Source organism: Bubalus kerabau, chromosome 17, assembly GCF_029407905.1.
Source record: "Bubalus kerabau isolate K-KA32 ecotype Philippines breed swamp buffalo chromosome 17, PCC_UOA_SB_1v2, whole genome shotgun sequence".
NCBI classification, from domain to species: Eukaryota; Metazoa; Chordata; class Mammalia; order Artiodactyla; family Bovidae; genus Bubalus; species Bubalus kerabau.
In genome coordinates this window covers 49,688,358-49,706,023 of record NC_073640.1, presented here as the reverse complement: position 1 = coordinate 49,706,023, position 17,666 = coordinate 49,688,358, and the positions used below count along the sequence as shown (strand labels likewise).

The 17,666-nt window shown below is 59.3% G+C and overlaps 2 protein-coding genes across 4 annotated transcripts; one reads left to right on the top strand and one right to left on the bottom strand.

The window, feature by feature from the left end:
* Positions 1-1,201: 1,201 nt before the first annotated feature.
* LOC129630637 (inactive serine/threonine-protein kinase TEX14-like) lies at positions 1,202-6,124 on the top strand. Its single transcript, XM_055551144.1, has 10 exons — positions 1,202-1,404; positions 3,296-3,410; positions 3,781-3,946; positions 4,031-4,085; positions 4,197-4,318; positions 4,396-4,520; positions 4,648-4,740; positions 5,118-5,456; positions 5,534-5,691; positions 5,769-6,124. Exons 1-10 carry the CDS (start codon positions 1,272-1,274, stop codon positions 6,122-6,124), a joined length of 1,662 nt encoding a protein of 553 aa, XP_055407119.1. The 5' UTR covers positions 1,202-1,271.
* A 1,331-nt stretch (positions 6,125-7,455) lies between these two features.
* ARHGAP33 (Rho GTPase activating protein 33) lies at positions 7,456-17,510 on the bottom strand. Of its 3 annotated transcripts, none has more exons than XM_055552027.1 (17): positions 17,418-17,510; positions 16,581-16,703; positions 16,416-16,493; positions 16,264-16,330; positions 16,122-16,181; positions 15,876-16,028; positions 15,689-15,791; positions 14,332-14,476; positions 14,172-14,254; positions 13,980-14,087; positions 12,064-12,209; positions 11,269-11,422; positions 11,039-11,184; positions 10,885-10,959; positions 10,624-10,625; positions 9,192-9,381; positions 7,456-9,093 (listed from the first exon to the last, which is right to left on the bottom strand). In XM_055552027.1, exons 1-17 carry the CDS (start codon positions 17,508-17,510, stop codon positions 7,844-7,846), a joined length of 2,976 nt encoding a protein of 991 aa, XP_055408002.1. In that variant the 3' UTR covers positions 7,456-7,843. The 3 variants fall into 3 exon arrangements, with proteins under 3 accessions (XP_055408002.1, XP_055408003.1, XP_055408001.1); XM_055552028.1 differs by lacking the exon at positions 10,624-10,625 and having other exon boundaries at positions 7,456-8,617; positions 8,702-9,093; positions 9,192-9,866; XM_055552026.1 differs by lacking the exon at positions 10,624-10,625 and having other exon boundaries at positions 9,192-9,866.
* Positions 17,511-17,666: the final 156 nt, after the last annotated feature.

The following is a 17,666-nucleotide window of genomic DNA, read 5'->3' as shown; positions in this document are numbered from 1 at the left end:
AGACCCAGGGCTCTGGGTGAGAGGGGACAGTGGGACCAACTCTTAAGATGGGGATCTGGCAGGAAATGCAGTTTGGAGGAGATACTGAAGCCAGTGTGGGGCCGGGTGGGTGTGAAGGTCCCAGGGGACATCCAGGGAGAGGTGTCCAGCACACTGAGGAGCCTACCTGTGGGGCAAAGAAGAGAGCCCGGGGCAGAGACGAACAGGAAACTGCCCGTGGGGTTGACATGAGAAGCATGGGAAGACAGCGAAAAACAGGGATGGTGAAAGGCTGGGCATTCCAAACAACAAGGCAGTAACATTAGGGAGCAGCCACAGCTCTGGGGGTGGACATTGCAGTCTTTTCTACCGGGTCGCCTCAGGGACATAAGAGACGCTCCTGCGCGCAAGCGCAAAGATAGCTGGCGATCACTGATGCGCATGCGCCTGGAATTGCCGCCTAGACCTCCGGAACGTCAGCGTGGGGTCACGTGGCAGTCACATGGTGATCACTGTCGGAGCCCAACGGTAGGTGCAAAGCTGAGGGGACTGGTCCCCCAGCTGGCCACCATGCCCCTCCCCCAGCCCACAGAACCCCGCCCCCATTCTCCCTTCCCACCCATCTTGTGCCCACAGACCCCACTCCTTTCTCAGCCTTGCTCTCAGTTCTGCACACTTTTCTCCCAGCCCACAGATACATCTTCAGACTCCTTCTTTCTTCCGTCGCTTCTAATCCATAGACCCCATCCTAGTACACAAACACTTCCCTAAAGCTCAGTCCATGCCCCCAGCCCTCAGACCCTTTCCCAGCCTGCGGACCCCAGCCACCGCCCCCTACCCCTCCTCAAGGCCCTTTCCCAGCCTGCAGACCCTGCCCTCAGGCTGTCCTCCTTCCTTGGACACTCCTGTCTCACAGCCTGTAGACTGCACCTCCCTCTCAGGTCCTAACCCTCAGAGCCTTCTTCCTCCGGCCCCTAAGTAGTCTTCAGACACTCTTCCCAAGCCCCTGACTCCTATCCTCATAGCCCTTACTACTCCTCTGCCACAGAGAGCAGATTTCCTTAGCTTCTTTTCACTCCCAGACTCCCCTGAACTCCTGACCTTCTTATTTCTCATTCAGATGCCTCTCTCCAAATCACACCCCTCCCAAATCACCTTTAATTCTCAGACTGCCCCCCAAGACTCACAGCCAGCTCTGTCTTTATTGCTCCCAGAGATCTAGTCCTTCATGTCCTCCTGCCCTCATGAGACCTGCTCACTGATTCCTGGCCAGGAGCTGACGGAGTCCACAGATGCCCTCACTGCGTTCTCGATTCCATGTGGAGCTGGGCTCTGTTCCGGATCCAGAAAGCCAGGTGGGCCGTCTGCATCGCCTGGCTGTGGCTGGGGGCCCAAGGTGGGGCCTCACCCGACTCCTGCGGAGAGGTGAGTTTGGCTACTGAAACTGCCTCGGGGAATGAGATCAAGGAGCAGAAAGGATGCAACTTCAGTTGACCTGTTAACAATTGTGTATCAGGCACCTGTCATGTGCCAAGGCGCTGTTGTCTGTGATGGAGACTTAGGGGCGAGAATGACCCTCCAGATCATTGTGAATTAAATCCATAATGAGAATTTAAGAGAGTGATGAGAATGAGGGAGACACCCTGGAAGGATGGCCTTTCAAATGGGTTGATACTTGGGTCCCACAGCATAAGAGCCAGTCATGGAAACAGCTGGGGAACAAGCACTTCAGAGGGAATAGCCAGTGCAAAGGCCCTAAAATCAAAACAAACTGGGTACACAGTATCGTAAAGCAATTATTCTCCAGTTAAAAGTAAATTTTAAAAGCAAAAAAAACCCCCACAAACCCCAAAACTGGGGATATGTAAGTAGCAGCAGGGAGCCAAAGGACTCAGGGAGGCAGCGACTGCAGACAGGAACAGGCCTTAGGAGTGGTGTGAATTTTGTTGGATTTTGTTCTGTGTGTAATCGGAAACCCCTGGAGTTGTAGGCAGGAAATTAACATGATCAAACTTACAGTTTCTGCTGTTCACTGATTTTTGTAAGTTGATTGTGTATCCAGCCACTGTCTGAGCTTGCTTAATAGTTGTAAGTGTGTGTTGATTCTTTTACTTTATTGTTATCTGCAGACAGTAACAGTTTGGTCTCAGCTATTCAGTCTTTAAACCACAGTCTCTTTTTTCTGTCATAAGGTGTTGACCAGAACTCCTAAACCTTGTTATCATTGGACATCTTTTTTTTTATTCTTGATATTAAAGAGAAGAGTCTTATGTTTCTGCATTAGGTACTTTGCTTGCTCTTGGGTTTTGGTTTGTAATTTTTATCAAGTAAGAAACTTTCCATCTATTCTTAGTTTTCTGAGGTAGATTTTTTTTTTCTAATCATAAGTAGGCATTGAATTTTTTTGTTTTTTGGCATTGAATTTTACCAAGTGCTTTTTCTGTATCTACTGATACAGTTAAATGTGATTTTTATTTTTTAATTTGTGAATGTGTTTTTTTTACATTGATAGATTTTCTTTTGTTGATTCATCCTTGCTTTCTGGGAATAAATCAATTGGGTTACCCCTTTTACTTTATTTAGGGGCTTTGCATGTATGATCATAAATTGAATTGATGTATGACTTCATTTCTGGTTCTGGAACTCTCATCTGGTTTTGGAGTTAAGGTCATATTTTGCCTCATAAAAATTAGCCTTGCCCTCTTGCCCTGGGTACCTTTGTGCGATTTTTAAAATTTATTTATTTGTGGCTGTGCTGGGTCTTCACTGATGTGCAGGCTTTTTCTCTAGTTGTGCTCCACAGGCTTCTCATTGCGGTGGCTTCTCTTTTTGTGGAGCACGGACTCTGGGCAGTGGGGCTCAGTAGTTGAGGCTCCCAGGCTCTAGAGCACAGGCTCAGTAGCTGTGGTGCACAGGCTTAGTTGCTCCACGGCATGTGGGATCTTCCCAGACCAGGGATTGAACATGTGTCTCCTGCATTGGCAGGCGGATTCTTTACTGAGCTACCAGGGAAACCCCTCTTTGTGTGATTTTGACACCTCTGGGATGGGGGTGGGGTGGATGTTGGCAGGGCAAGTAGACATCACCTTGTTCCAGTTCTGTGGACTTAGTGGTGAGGAGTGTGTTGAGATGGATTCTGAGGCAGAGTCCCCAGCGGCTGGAAGGTGGCGGTTCCAGGACACAGAGGTGGAATCTGGAGCCGAGGGTCACCCAGTCAGGGAGGGATTGTGGAGGCTGGGAATTGGGAAAGGTGTTGCCAGGACCTCTGCCCCTGGAGTAAGGGGCAGGGATAGTCCTAAGCCTCGCTGCCCCTCAGTCGTCCAGGTAGACGGCGAGAACTCGGCCGGGCAGACGGCGCTCTACCTCTCGGCGCTGCTGGGTCACAGCTCGGCCGTGCAGCTCCTGCTGGCCTCTGGTGCCAACCCCAACCAGTACGTGGACACATGGTGATGCCCCACACTCCCAGCGCCCTGAGTCTGAGCCCCAGAGAGCCAGGGCTGTCTTCCCCAGAGACCTCTCTCCCTCAGACCCCCTCCCATCCCCGGTGACCCATCTTGCTCTCTCAGTTAACCCCTTCTTGTCCTCCAGAAACTATTCCCATCTTCCTGGTGCCTCCATGCTCACTGCCATCCTCTCACTCTTTCAGGGACTCTGCTATGTCCCCAAGTGAGCCCGCCATCCTGATGCCCTCTTCCCACGAGCATAGTGACCCCCGTATCTCTCCATGCTCCCCTCCTGCCACCTCCTGTCCCTGTTCCGTCCCTTTCCTAACCCATTCCTGTGCTCGCTGTTCTGCTGCAGCCGCTGCCTGGATGGCAGCACCCCTGTGCACGCGGGCGCCTTCTCGGGCCGTAGCCTGGTGCTCCTACACCTGCTGCAGGCAGGCGGCGACCTGCGTCTGCGTGACCAGCAGGGGCACAGCCCTCAGGACTGGGCAGAACAAGGTGGTGCCAAACAGAGCTGGGAGGTGAGCTGTGGCCAGGGTGGGCTGAGGGCCTCAGGGCCGGGCCCCGCACCCCACCTCACCCCACGTGCTCCCCGCCCCGTCCAGATGCTGGAACTGTTACAGCTGTGCCGGGCCCACATGTCAGCCCTGGTGCATGGCAGTGAGTTGGCGCCCGCTGTCTCCCTGGGCCAGTGGCAGGCCAGCTCTGGACACAGCCTGTGTGGTGGTCTGCGTCTGGTGCAGGCGAACAGGTAACGGTGCACGTCCTGAGGCCTGCCTACCCACCACGCCTGGTTACCCTGGACTTGCTCTCAGACGGCCCTTTACCTCAGGGCATGGAGGCCGGAGCAGACCAGGAGACCCCCCCATGTCCCTGCCTTAGGGTTTGGCCAGGTAAGCAGATGTTGGAGGGAGTGGGGACCATGGTGTCTGTCCTCTTCCTGCCTCACGGTCCTGCTCCCCACCCCCAGCTGAGCAGCCTGTGGCCACTGGGCCTGGTAACAGGTGTACCCCTCGTGGACCCCAAGGAGCTGCTGCCAGCGCAGGGCGAGCCCGACCGAACCTACAGGAGCAGCTCCCACACCCTCATGGCCAAGTGAGAGAGCCCCTCCGACACCCTGCTTGGTGTCCAGCAGAGCTGGGAAGAGTCCAGCCCTCCTGCCCCCCTCACCGGGAAACCCCTTGTCTCAGACCTGCACTCTCTCCCCTCTGCCTTCCTCCAGCCTCCTGTGGAGGGGCCACCCCGTGACCGTGCGGCAGCCGAAGGTGCCAGGAGCCCAGGCTGATGTGCTGTTGGCTGACCTTCAACACTGCAGGTGGGTCCCTCCAGCTGGCCCCCCAGGCCGCCGTCTTCTACCCGCCCTGCCCAACTTGAGTGTTCTGGAAATCGATGACCAGGGAATGTGGTGGTGGCCGCAGTTGCAGCCATCACCCCTGGGCCAGCACTTGGCATGGAGCCCTCCTACTGGAGTGACCCACCTCACAACGGGAAAGTGGGCGCCCAGTTCTGTAGGCCTCGGAGAGGAGTGGGTGTTGGGAGGGTGCCACGGACAGTGGTGCTGGCCCCACCACTGCCAGGCTGTATGACCCGGGGTCACTGTTTCTCCTCTGTCCGGTGGCTGAGGCAGATGGTCAGCTCCCGGCTGGGCGGGCTGGGGCCTCCTCACGAGTGGCCTGTTCTCCTCCTGCCCAGTGCCCTGCACCACCCCAGCCTGCTGCTGCTGATGGCACTGAGCCCCTCGGAGGACCTATCGGGGCTGTGCCTTCTCTTCGAACCCGTGTGGCTGGGCTCCCTGCATGTGGTGCTACACCCCCAGGGCCCACGAGAAGGAGGACCCCCCCACCTCGTGCCAGGCCTGCTGCCGGGCCACCTGCTGCTGCAGGTGCTGGAGGCCCTGCTGTTCCTGCAGGCCCGCTGGCGTGCTCACGGCGGCCTCAGCTCCCATGCTGTGCAGCTGGTGCGGCCAGGCCTGGCCAAGGTGGGCGGCCTGGAGCACGGGCGCCCACTGCACCAACGCTGGCTGCAGCCCAGGTGAGTGCCTGCCTCCCTGTCCTGCCCGTGGCCCCGTCCAGCAGCCGCTGACTCACCAGGTCCCTTGGCCTCCACAGGCCGCGGCAGGGTTACCCCTGGGGAGGCCCAGGCCCAGGGCTGCCCCCACCTCCCGAACTGTACCCATGGCTGCCACTGGAGCTCATCCGCGGTGACACGCCTGCGGCCACCTCAGACCTCTACAGCTTCTGCATCTTGGCCCAGGAGGTCTTCACGGGTCAGTGAGTAACGCCGCTCCCAGCCCCACTGAGGCCCCCTACCTCAGTTGGGTCCCCCAATCATACTTCCTCACAGGAGAGCTGCCCTGGGCTGGAAGAAAAGGGCCTGAGGTGAAGGCTAAACTGGAGGCGGGTGAGAGCCCGGCCCTGGACCCCCTGGTGCCAGCCCCCTACCAGGCCCTGGTTCGGGCTGGGCTGGGCCTAGGGCCTGCTGACCGCTGTGGCAGCCTGCAGAGTACACGATACCTGCTGCGGGAGGCCATGGCTCAGGTACAGGACAGGCGGGCAGGGGAGGGTGGCAGCCATGGAACCTCAGGCAGGGCCTGTGTCCCACACCCAGCCTCCTCTCCACAGGACTCGGCCTCTGAGGTGAGCTCCCCAAGGGACTGGGCCATACAGTGCCCTCCACCGCAGGGTTCTCTACCAGGTTAGAGGGCCCAGAGGGGATGGGGGCAGGCGCTGAGCAGAGCTCGGCTGTGCCCCTGCCCCATTTCCAACTGGCTGGTCTGCAAGCCCAGAGACACTGTACTGTGAAGTGATTCCCAGAGCCAAGACTGCACCCGGGCCTGTGGCCCGCTGTGATGTCCCTAGGCCCCTCCCCATCCTAGGCAGGAGCGAGGACAGGCACTTGGAGGACCGAGGGAGCTGTGGGCCACCCACGCCAGCCCTCTGCCATCGCTCTCTGCAGGTCATGGGCCACAGCAGAATCCAGAGGGGTGCCACCTGGGACTCGGGCAGCAGCTTGACTCTAGGCAGCAGCCCGAGTCCCCACCCTGGCCTCTGCCCAGGGCACAGCCCCACAGCCAGGGTCAGCCTGGACCACAGCCTGGAGCCCAGATCAACAGTATGGATACCCCAAGTCCTGCGCCATTGTCCATTTGCTCACCCTTGACCCTTCCCCCCAGTTGTCACCAACCCCAATTTCCCTGGCTGCCTCTCCTCTGACCAGGGACCCCCTGGGACCCCCACTGTTCCCCTCGCTGACCGGTTAACCCCCACCCCGCCCCCGCCCAACCCTGCTTCCCCCAGGGCCCTGCCCTGCATGCCAGCCTTCAGGACTCAGCCTCCCTGCTGGGGACTCAGAGCTCTGAGGAGCGGTTTGAGAGGAAGTTCTCAGCCAAGATCCAAGCCCTGCGGGGGCTGCGGCGGCACACACACAGGGCTGCCCTGCTGGACCCCCAGCCCTGTGAGCCCAACCCCTGCCTGCTGACCCACAGGGAGGCTTCCCATGCCCTGGAGGCTGCTGGCAGGGAAGGCCACGAGGGCAGGTGAAGCAGAGGGCCCTGAGCTCAGGCCCTGCCCCAGCCCGCCCTCCCAGGGCCCTCCTGAGCTCCGTGGCCACTGGTGGCAGCTCTAGTCTTTACTCCTGCAGGTACCCAGCCCTGAGCTGATCAGAGGAAGTCGCTTCTCCAGCCTGCAGAAGTGAGAAGTGGGGTGCTGGTGGGAGGGCCCTGGGCCTCTTCCTCCTCCTCGAGGTCAACTTCAGCCCACCCTACCCCACCCTCTCCCAGGATGGATCTGCTGGAGGAGATCATAGCAGAGCTGCAAGGTGGATGCCAACTTGAAGACGGGCCCAGGCTCAATCCCACTCCTGACACACATTGTTAGGGCACCCGTGGTCCCCTCTGTGCAGATGTCACCCCTCAGAGCCTCCCAGGAGTGACTCCCCACTTAGCACCTGCTGAAATGATAAATGAGAAAGCAGCCCACCTGTCACTGCCTCTTTATTCATTGAGCCTGGCTCCAGCATGACAGCAGCAGCCACATTTTCACCATTTTTATTCATTAATTTTGTCAGATGGTTTAGTGGGGGGTGTGTGGGGAGATAGCAGGAGCAGTCCCCCACCCCCGTGCACAGGACAGGACATGCTGGGGACCCCTGGAGGGAAAGGGAGGGTAAGGAGTCAGCCTAACCCTCTCAGATTTGTGCGAGAGGCCCCAGGATGGAGGATGGTGGAGGGCAGGCATGCCCGTCAGTCCAGGGTAGGTAGGCTATGATAACGGGTTAGGGACCCACATCAAAGGCAAGTTACAAAGTTAGAAACCTGGGGTAGGGGTCAGAAGCTCAGGAAAATATAAAACAAGGGATCAGGTTGGACCAAGATCAGTGAGAGGGGAAGAGAAAGAAGGAGGGTCCCTCCCAGCTCTGGCTCAGCAGTAGCTTTGGGTCTGGCTCTCAGGGTGGAAGGACCAGCTGGGAGTAGGGTAGGGGGGTGGGGGACCAGCCCCCTCCCTCCCTTGCCCCCCATTCCTGTACAGGGACCCTCGGTGGTGCTCGCCCCCTCTCCCATAGGCTGGTGGGGCTGCCCTGTAGGGGAGAGGGTCTGGAGGGCCCCAGGGCCCAGGCACCCTGTGAGGGGTGTGGCGGCCCCAGGGGGCCCGCTGCTTTTGGGGGAGGCGGGGGGCTGGGGGGCCAGGATCAGAGCGACTGCGAGGGTGGGCAGGAGAGGAGGAGCTGGAAGAAGCGGGTGAGGGGCCCCTGGGCCCCAGGGCTAGGTTGACATAGAGGGGTTCAGGTCGGGTGGGGCGCCGGGCCGAGTGCTGGGGGGCTGAGTAGCCAAGGTGGTCATGGGGAAAACAGGAGGGTGGTGGGTAACTGAGCAGGAAGTCGGGGGACCTATGGAGTGGTGGGGATTGGCCAAGCATGCCGTACGAGGCATTCAGCCTGTCTGGGGGCATGGAGCGCAAGGGACTCCAGGAGCGAGTGGGGCCAGAGTAGGGGGACCCCTCACCCGCCTCGATCTCATAGTACAGGTTCTCTCCTCTGTCCAGTGGTGCAGGGGGAACCAGGGGGCTCCTCCAGACTGGGGCCGGGGAGCTGGGCTGGAAGGATGGGGAGCCGAGGGGGTACAAGCCTGGTTTGGGGACCCCGAGGAAAGGTGGCAGGCACTCCCGGGGGGCTGAGAAGAAGCCAGGGGTGGGAACCTGCTGGGGGACAGAACACAGGAACTGGGCTGCCATCTCTGGCGCAGCCCCGCACCCCCCACCCATCCTGAGCTGGGCACTGACCTGGGAAGGGCCTCGGGGTGCCCTCCTTGAGGTCCCTGTGGGCCGCTGGCTCCTCACCAGGCTCCCATCACTTTGTTGCCTTGGTAAGGAGGGTGGGGGTCCCGGAGCCCAGCCACCTGGGTGGGCTAGGGGGTGGGGGGGTGGCCCACTCCCTGAGGTCCCTGGGGGCTCACTGCCAACCTCCAGGGACAGTGAACGGCGGAAAGGGGACTGAGGAGCAGACGGGGTGCTCCCCTGCTCCTGCTGGCTCTGTCTCTGGGCCACCTGCTGAGCCCGCTCAGCCAGGGCCAGGGCCATGAGGCGTGCTGGATTTTTGGGAGGCGGGGGTGGGGCCCCCCCCGGGCGCAGGAGGGACAGGGGAGGGGGCAGCAGCGGTGAATCCATACCAGCACCTAGGAGAGGAACGGGAAGAGGAGTCAGCCAGGTCTTGGGCACAGCCTCAGGGTTGTGACGGAATGGGCTGGGCTAGGCTGGGCTGGACAGGACACACCATGCTGGCCTTGGGCTCCCCGGGGACCAGGCAATGCCAACTTGCTGCAGATCTCTTGTTGGCAGGTGTCACTCAGCTGGGCCTCAGCTCCACGCAGCAGCAAGGGGATGAGGTGGGGGCGCAGGCCCGGGCTGGGGCTGAGGGCTGGTGTTGGGGTGGCCGAGGCGGGTGTTCCTCCAGCCCCCAGCAGCTCCAGGACAGCAGGTGGCACTGACACAGACAGGGGCTCCGAGATGTCCAGGGCAGCGGGTGAGGCAGGGCTGGTGGGGCCCCGGGGAGAGAGGGCCTGGGGGGTTGCCCTGGGTGGAAAGGCAGAGGCGGGGGCTGGGGGGGCCGGGCTGGCAGGAGGTGCCGGGTCCCCAGGGGTGGGGCTGCTGCATCGAAAGGTAAGGGGATCAAAGTCAAGCCCCCGGAGCCCCTCCAGGCAGCGGGGTGGGCTAAAGTCCAGCTCATCACCGTCGTCTAGCCAGGCCGAGGTTCGGTGTGAAGGGGAGCCAGAGAGTGCTCCCAGCCCAGCTGCAGAGGACTCGGAGGAAGAGGAGGAGGACGACTCGGAGGAGGACTCGGTGGACTCGGATGATGACAGGCTCTCGCAGGAGCCCGCGGGTGCGGGGCCCACGGGAAAAGCGTCACTGCTGGAGTGGGGTCGCCGTAGCCTGTGCAGACGCTGGAGGCCTGGAAGGGCAGTGCAGGGGAGGGGGAGTTAGGGGTCAGGGATCAGAACTACCTACCCAGATACATCAGTGAGAACAGGACACACACCCCCAGTAAGTTGGGAAAATAACACACAGAGACACATTTCTGCCTAGGGTCACAATGGCTGGGGATCCAGGGAGAGCTGTGCAGACTCATGGATGATAGAGGACATCAGTGGCAAGTCCATGAAGAGAACTTTTCCAAAGGCAAGAACAAAGTCTGACAACCCCACTGGCTACAAGCTTGAGACCAACAGGATCTCATACCCGGTGGCTGGGAGGACAGCCTGAGGCGACCACATCTGGGAAATACTTGGGGCTCGTCTTGTACAGCTGGATGTGGGCGTATCATACAGTGTGCGCCTCCACTCCTGGGGCGCTTGTCGGAGCCTGCAGATCCATCAGGAGGGGCATGGACAAGCATCCCCTCCCCTGGGGGGACACCCACACTCGCCAGTGGACAGTGATGGAGAGGAAGGCGCCTGAGCTACACCAGCCGTGCGGACAGCAGCCTGTGATGCAGTGGTGAGTGAGCACACACAGCGCGATACCGCTTTTTAATGATGCCCTTTAATCAAAGATTCAAACAGCTAGCAGTGTGTTGTTGACCCCTACACCTGTAGGGGACAAAACTGTAAAAGCGAAGGGACGAAGACTATCAGAGGACGCCTGAGGTGGGGAGGCAGCCTGAGGTGGGAGGGGAGGAGTTCACACGTACTGTGGTGGGAGGCCTTTACTTCTGGCCAACGGGTTCATGATACTATTTAATTTTTTTCGAAACGGATGAACAAAAGACTAGGAGGACCCTGCGTGGGCCAATGACCAGAGTGCATCGTGAACCAAGAGTGAAGCTTTATCAAACTTATTGTACGTAAGGTCCAGATTAAAACAAAAAACCCCAAGAGCCCCAAATCTGAGAACACCACGTGGAGGCCAGCTCAGAGCCCCAGTCCCTCCCAGCTCCACCTGGGCACAGGCAAGGGTCACCCCGTGCTCACCAGCCCCACTGGCCTGCGATGACAGAGACTCCTCACTCTTGGCAGACCTCAGTGTGACAGTGTCAGGTCGGCAGCCTGCAGGGAGAGGACGAAGGGTCATGGGGGCACTCCAGGGTGCCTCTCCAGCCACCACGCCCACTGCCCGGCCTCTGACCTGAAGGCTGCGGTCGGGCCCGGGTGCCCCCTAGCCAGGGCAGAGGCTTCTTTCGGGGGATGCTGGGGCCTCGGCCCAGTGCAAAGAAGGTCTTCCAGCTGCTACCTCCAGGCTTCCGCTGTTTCTCGCCTCTCTCCCCTTTCCTCCTGGAGTTTGGGTCAAGACACAGGAGGTTGGCTGAGGAGCTGGGTCCCCCAGGCCAGTCCCTCCCTTCTGGATATCCTACTCACCTTTCCACAGGTGAAGTTGGGGCCTTGGAAGTTGTGGGCTCGGTGGGTGTCCCCAGCCGACCCTGGGTCCGAGCCTGGGCTTCCTCTAGTGTTAGCAGGCGAGTCGAGGGGCCACTGCCCGCAAGGGACTTGGGCCTGGGAAGGAGGCAGCGGCCTGAGGAGTCGGGAGAGGGGGCAGCCATCAGCCCTGGGGCTGTTGAAGGCCACAGGCAAAGCCAAGCGCTACAGCCCAAGCCCCGGCCCCGCAGCGTGCCCACCCGGGCTGGCAAGGCAGGGGGCCAGGACAGATCAGGCGGGAATGGGTGGGCAGCAGGCAGGTGAGGAGTGAGGAGGAGGAGTGAGGCAGAACGAGCTGATGAGGAGGCAGCTCCCAGCAGCCAGCGAGGATAGCGGCTCTGGCTTCAGTTACCTCGGGCCAGAGGGCCCTCCGACGTGCTGAGTCCTGACTGGGCTGGGGTCCAGGGCAGGGCAGGGAGTCTGGGTGGGGCCGGGGCAGGGTCAAGTCTGGGGACCTCCCACCTCCTCCCAGGTGGACCCATGGCCCCAAGTGCCCCCAGGAGCTACAAGGGGTGAAGGAAGAACGATGTCCGGGCCAAGAAGTGGGGATCCTGAGCGTAGGAGCTGAAATGAGAAGGCGGGGGAAGGGGAGGGAGAGGCCGGGGCGGGGTCCTCAAGGAACCAGAAAGGAGGTCCAGCTTCAGTGGGATAGGGATGGGGCTGGGAGCCCACCTACCCTCCCACTGCAACCCTGACGATGGGGGGTGGTAGTCAGAACATGGGATAGGATTGGCATACCTGCAGGGTCGAGGCCAGCAGATGTGAAGGTGTCGCTGAACAGGACGTCCACATGGGTGAGCAGGAATTCCACCACCACCGACTGTACCCGCACCTCCCGGAAGGCTGCTGCACCCCCTAGCCCCACTGACTCCAGCTCCATGGACCTGGATGGGAGGAGAGTGAGGGTGGCCGGGTGCCTGGAGCTCCAGCTGGTGGGTTCTGGCCAGGGGAGGGTGGGGCGCCGTGGAAGCAGTGACTGTCATTCAAGGTCTCTGACCTTATCAAACTGATCACATCTAGAACTAGATTCTCAGCCTTTCCCCAGAACCTGCTCCCTCCCTGCCTATCCCATCTCAGTCAATATCTTGGTATTGCCCTTGACCCCTCTTTCCCTAACACCCACATCTAACTGCAGGAGACCCTGTGGGCTCCACTCATAAACTCTATGCAGAATCTGAACTCCCCATGCCCCTACTCTGGCCCCGCCTCCATCCTCTCCCTCCTGGACCAACACACCACCTCCTCCCTGTTCTCCCTGCTCCCCGCCAAATCCCTACAGTCTGCTCCCTACACTCAGCCAGAGGGAGCCTGTGATCCCCTAAGTCACAGATCAGGGCCCTCCTGGCTCAGAGCTCTCCTCTGGCTGCATGTCATTCCTGGTAAAAGCCAGATCCTTACCATGACCCACAACTTGTAAGTCTCTCCCCTGTCTGTTCCTGCATCACCTCTCTGACCTTACCATCTCCTCCCCTTCAACCCTGCACTCTCTCACTCAGCTCCAGGGACACTGGGCTCCAAAACACTGGGCCCTAACCCAGCTCCAGGACCTTTGCACTTGCTATTCCCTCTGCTTGGTTTGCTCCTTCTCAGCCACCCAGGTCCTTCTCTTACCTCCTGCAGCTGTTAATTCAAATGTTACCTTCCCAACAGAGTCTTCCCCACCTATTTTATTTAAAATTGTAAACCTATATATCCCAGGTCTGTCTTCATTTTTGCTCATAGTTCTTATACCTACCACGTACTAGCTATTTATTTATTTATTTAGCTGATTCCCAAGAAGACCTGACCTCCTCCAGGACAGAGAACTTGCCTGTCTCGGTCACCATCAAATCCTTTCGGGCTTACCCTGCTGCTGGCCAAGAAGGACTTCTTCCTGAAGCCTTCCCTGCCACTCTATCTAAAAATGTCAAGTGCCATGACTGACCAGATCTCCCTTCCCTACTTTGTAATCTTTCTCCTCAGCCCTCATCACTGTCACACTGTGCTCTCTTTTTTTTGGTAATGTCCACTGTCATCTCCCTCATAGGATTGTGAGCTCAGAGCGTGGGTTCCTGCTCACCACTGTGTCCCCAGTGCTGAGAACAAGGGAGGGCATACGGGCACCCAACACTTAAGAAATATGTGTTGAGGGACTTCCCTGGTGGTAGTGGCAGGAGTCTGCCTGCCAATGCAGGGGACGTGGGTTCAATCCCTGGTCTGGGAGGATCCCACATTACTTGGGGCAGCTAAAGCCCGTGTGCCGCAACTACTGAGCCCATGAGCTCTAGGGCTGGTGAGCCACAGCTAATGAGACCCTGTGCCGCAACTACTGAATCCTGGGTGCCCTGGAGCTCACATGCCACAACTACTGAAGCCCATGCGCCTAGAGCCTGTGTTCTGCAACAAGAGACACCACCACGATGGGAAGCCTGTACACCACAAGGAGTAGCTCCTGCTCACTGCAACTAGAGAAAACCCCAAACGCAGCAACGAAGACCCCCACAACCATAAATAAATTACAAGAAAAGAAATAATGTGCTGGGTGAAATGATCAAAAGAGCGAAAGTTGGATGGGTTCCTGGGGTGAGGTTGGTGGGGGGGGGCGGGGAGACTCCAGGCCCAGCCTGGGAGTTGGTAGGGAGCTGGGGGAGCAGGCTGGTGAGCTGCCAGCTTACCGTAGCAGGTTAGGTGCCCAAACGATGGCCAGGTTGCGGGCGTGCATGCTGGTGTTGGCACTGTGTCTCGCCATGCGGGCCAAGTGCCTCAGCAGGTACTCCAGGGTCCTGGGGGTGGGAGTGGAGAGGGACGCCTGAGCCTCACCTCCCTTGGGAGTCCACCACCACCCTTCCCTTCCCCTCCTGGTTTACCGGTAGTGCGGTGGGGGCAACTGCTGGATGACATCGTGAACCCTCACCAGGCGCTCCTCCTCGCCTGGCACCGACATGGCCTCCTGAGACAGTGCACAGTGTGAGCGGGGCTGGGCTGCCGCCTCCCAGCCCCTCCTACCTCGCGGTCACCCTCACTCACACTGAACTTCCCGTAGAGCTGGTAAGTGAGTAAGGGGTTGGGCAGCTCTCGGAAGTAGAGCTTGCAGAGGGAGGACACGCTGTGGATGTCCTGCAGGAAGGCGGGGCCAGACAGTTCAGGGATCCTCTCACTGTCGAACTCATGCCTGAGGCCACCACGTCAAGAAGAAGATGCAGGTCAGAGCTGGCCCACCGGGCTGGGTCCTGCCCGCACACCCAAAGTGTCCACAGGTAGATGCAACCCTCTTCCTGTGCTGGCTTTTCAGAGGCAGTACTTACTGAGCCCCCTTCCTCCCAACAACCCTGCATGCCAAAGACAAGGGCGCCCCATTTACACAGGAGCACACTGAGGCTCTGGTGGGAGACACCCTGCTTGTAGCTACCCAAGCCCATCTGCCTCCAGAGTGTGACTAGGCTCCATCCACAAAGTTGTGCCATTTCCCTGGCTCCAAGAGGCACTGGAAACTGCAGCTGGAATCGCAGCGGCCTCTGCTCACAACCTGGCAGCTCTCTCAGGTGAGAAAGCTCTATACACGGGACCTTGGCCTCAGGCTCTCTGCTCTCGCCTGGAAGCCGGGGCCTCAGCGCTTCCCACTTCTTAGACTGTTATGCCTATTGCCCCTCTTTGGCTCACAATCCTTCCTGTGGTTCCTCTCTTGCTGCTGCTGCTGCTAGGTCACTTCAGTCGTGTCTGACCCTGTGTGACCCCATAGACGGCAGCCCACCAGGCTCCCCCGTCCCTGGGATTCTCCAGTCAAGAAAACTGGAGTGGGTTGCCATTTCCTTCTCTAATGGATGAAAGTGAAAAGTGAAAGGTAAGTCGCTCAGTCGTGTCCGACTCTCAGCAACCCCATGGACTGCAGCCTACCAGGCTCCTCAGTCCACGGGATTTTCCAGGCAAGAGTACTAGAGTGGGGTGCCATCGCCTTCTCCGGGTTCCTCTCTTACTCCCAGTAAAAGCCAAGAGCCTAACAGTCATCAAAAAGGGTCTGTGAGCCTACTCGCCCCTAATCACTTCTCAGACATCATCTCCTGCCACTTTCCCCTCTCACTGGCTATTCTCTCCATGGTGGACAACCACAGTGCTCGCTCCCCCACCTCCTCCACAGCGAGCTCTCTCCCAGGAGGCCTTCTCCACTCACCTTGATTTCTTATTATGATCTCCCTCACCCCATCTTTTTTTTCTCCAGGCCACCTGTCACCTATTGTCAACTCTCTCCTTTCCTGTCTGCCTCTCCTTCCAGCACGTGGACCCCATGAGGGCAGGAGTCTCCAGCTGTCTCATTCACCATGGTGTCCCTAGAGCTTAATGCTTGGCATGTGGCAGGTGCTCATGAAGGTTGGTGGAGGGTCCTCACCGTAGCCTCTGGATGTTGGATGACACACCCGAGAGTCGATAGATTCCATCCACCACCCCGTGGGCTTCAATAAACTCAGAACAGCAGCGCAGCACCTGGGGCACTGGGAGAAAGCAGGGGTTGAGTCTGCTGCTGTGGGTCACAGCCTTGGGGGGAGGAAGGGCAGGGGAGGTGGACTGGGCCTCACCGTCCTGGCCTGAGTTGCTGAGGTGTTCTCCCAGGTCACAGCCAAATACCCTCTGCCGCAGAATGCCCCGCTGCCGCAGACGCTGCCGGGAAGGGCGGGAGCGCATGAAGGTGCGGAGGAGGCCAGCCAGCTTCCCCCGCGGCCGGGGCACCGCTGTTGAGATAAATGCTGGTCACACAGGGTCGCATGGGGAGACGGGGCAGGGTCTGGCCCCTGGTAATTACCAACGGGTAATGTTCACATTACCTGAGGTCAGAGAGGAAACACCCTGGGAAGCCAGGACACCACATGGGGGACCGTCGGCATCTGCAGGGTGAACAGTGGTGGAAAGGATGGAGGGCAGGGAAGGGATGCAGGAGGGCCTCCCCACTCTGCCCAGGACACTCACCCCCCTTTAGTCCTGGACCCGGCCGCTCCGTGAATAGTTCCACACACTCACTGGGGAAGAAACCGACCTGAGGAGGGTTTGGGGTCAGTGGCGGGGCCACCTGAGCTGGCGCAGTGCCCCAGCCCCACCTGTCCAGCTCTAGCCAGGCTCACCTGGAAGCCCCGCTTGCCCCGCCACCAGCTCCGATCCTCCGTGGGCGGCATGTCAATCACAGAGACAATGTCCCCCACCTGGGAGTGGGTGGGCATGAGGAGGCAGGGTCAGAAGGTGCAGACGAAGTGGGAGCCCAGCCGGAGTCTGCTCCCCTACAGCCTTACCTCGAAGGACAGCTCGTCAGGTGCCTGGGCCGTGTACCGCTTTACCACATGGGCAGCGGCCACTGCGGGGATATTGAGTGAGGCCTCTTCACTGAGGAGCAGTCGCCGGCCGTGGTTGTCCAGCTGAGATGGAGGGGTATGTGGCAAGGAGAGGCCAGTAGAAGGCAATAGTAAAGGCCGAGAAGGTTCCCCCACTGGAAGCCACCCCCTGTCCCCCATCTGGGTGCCCCTGTCACTCAGAGCTATTGGTAAAACACCTACACTCTTGCCCCTTCCAAAGCAAATTCCCTTCCATGTCCCAGGATGCCCCTGCCCGAAACCATGCTGATTCACTCCTGCACCCACATCCTCCACAGCAAACATTGCATATCTGCTATCTGAAAACCTGCACTCTTAGCCTGGCGTTCTGCTGTTGCTGCTGCTGCTAAGTTGCTTCAGTTGTGTCCAACTGTAGCAACCCCATGGACTGCAGCCTACCAGGCTCCTCCGTCCACGGGATTTTCCAGGCAAAATTACTGGAGTGGGGTGCCATTGCCTTCTCCGGCATTCTGCTAGCTATAGCCAAAACTATTTCTAGCCAGTATACCAATATTCCTTGCAATTCTCACATCCCCACAGCCCAACACCTGCACACACACACACACACACACACACACACGCACATGCACCCACTTGCGTTCTCTCTCACAGGCAAGCGCCCACACAGACACTGAAATACCAGTGCCTCCTCCACTCCGGCTCTTTTCTTTCCTGTGCCCACACACCCTCCCAGGCTGCTTCTTGCTCCTCAGACATCCCTCCCTCACTCCCAGCTCCAAGCCCCCTGCCCGGGCCCACCTCCATCCAGGTAAGCACCGGCCCACAGTTGAGGTTACTGTCCACCAGCCCTGACAGGGTTTCCAGGTACTGCAGCAGCAGCGGCGCCAGCATCTGGGGCAGGTGGTCAGAGTGGGGTTTGTGAGAAGACCCCACCCAAGAGAGCCCACCGCCCTCCTGTACTGCCCTGGCTCGCCTCTGGCAGGGCTGAAATTCAATGTGAACACATGGGTGCCGCTCCGCTGTGAAGTACTGAAATACTGTCGTATC

Coding starts and splice junctions, on each gene's coding strand:
- LOC129630637 (XM_055551144.1), top strand. CDS start 1,272: ATGCCCTCACTGCGTTCTCGATTCCATGTGGAGCTGGGCTCTGTTCCG. Junction 3,947..4,030: donor GTGCCAAACAGAGCTGGGAG/GTGAGCTGTGGC, acceptor CGCCCCGTCCAG/ATGCTGGAACTGTTACAGCT. Junction 4,086..4,196: donor GTCAGCCCTGGTGCATGGCA/GTGAGTTGGCGC, acceptor GCACGTCCTGAG/GCCTGCCTACCCACCACGCC.
- ARHGAP33 (XM_055552026.1), bottom strand. CDS start 17,510: ATGCTGGCGCCGCTGCTGCTGCAGTACCTGGAAACCCTGTCAGGGCTG. Junction 16,704..17,417: donor CGGTGCTTACCTGGATGGAG/GTGGGCCCGGGC, acceptor CCTCCATCTCAG/CTGGACAACCACGGCCGGCG. Junction 14,255..14,331: donor AGCTCTACGGGAAGTTCAGT/GTGAGTGAGGGT, acceptor GCACTGTCTCAG/GAGGCCATGTCGGTGCCAGG.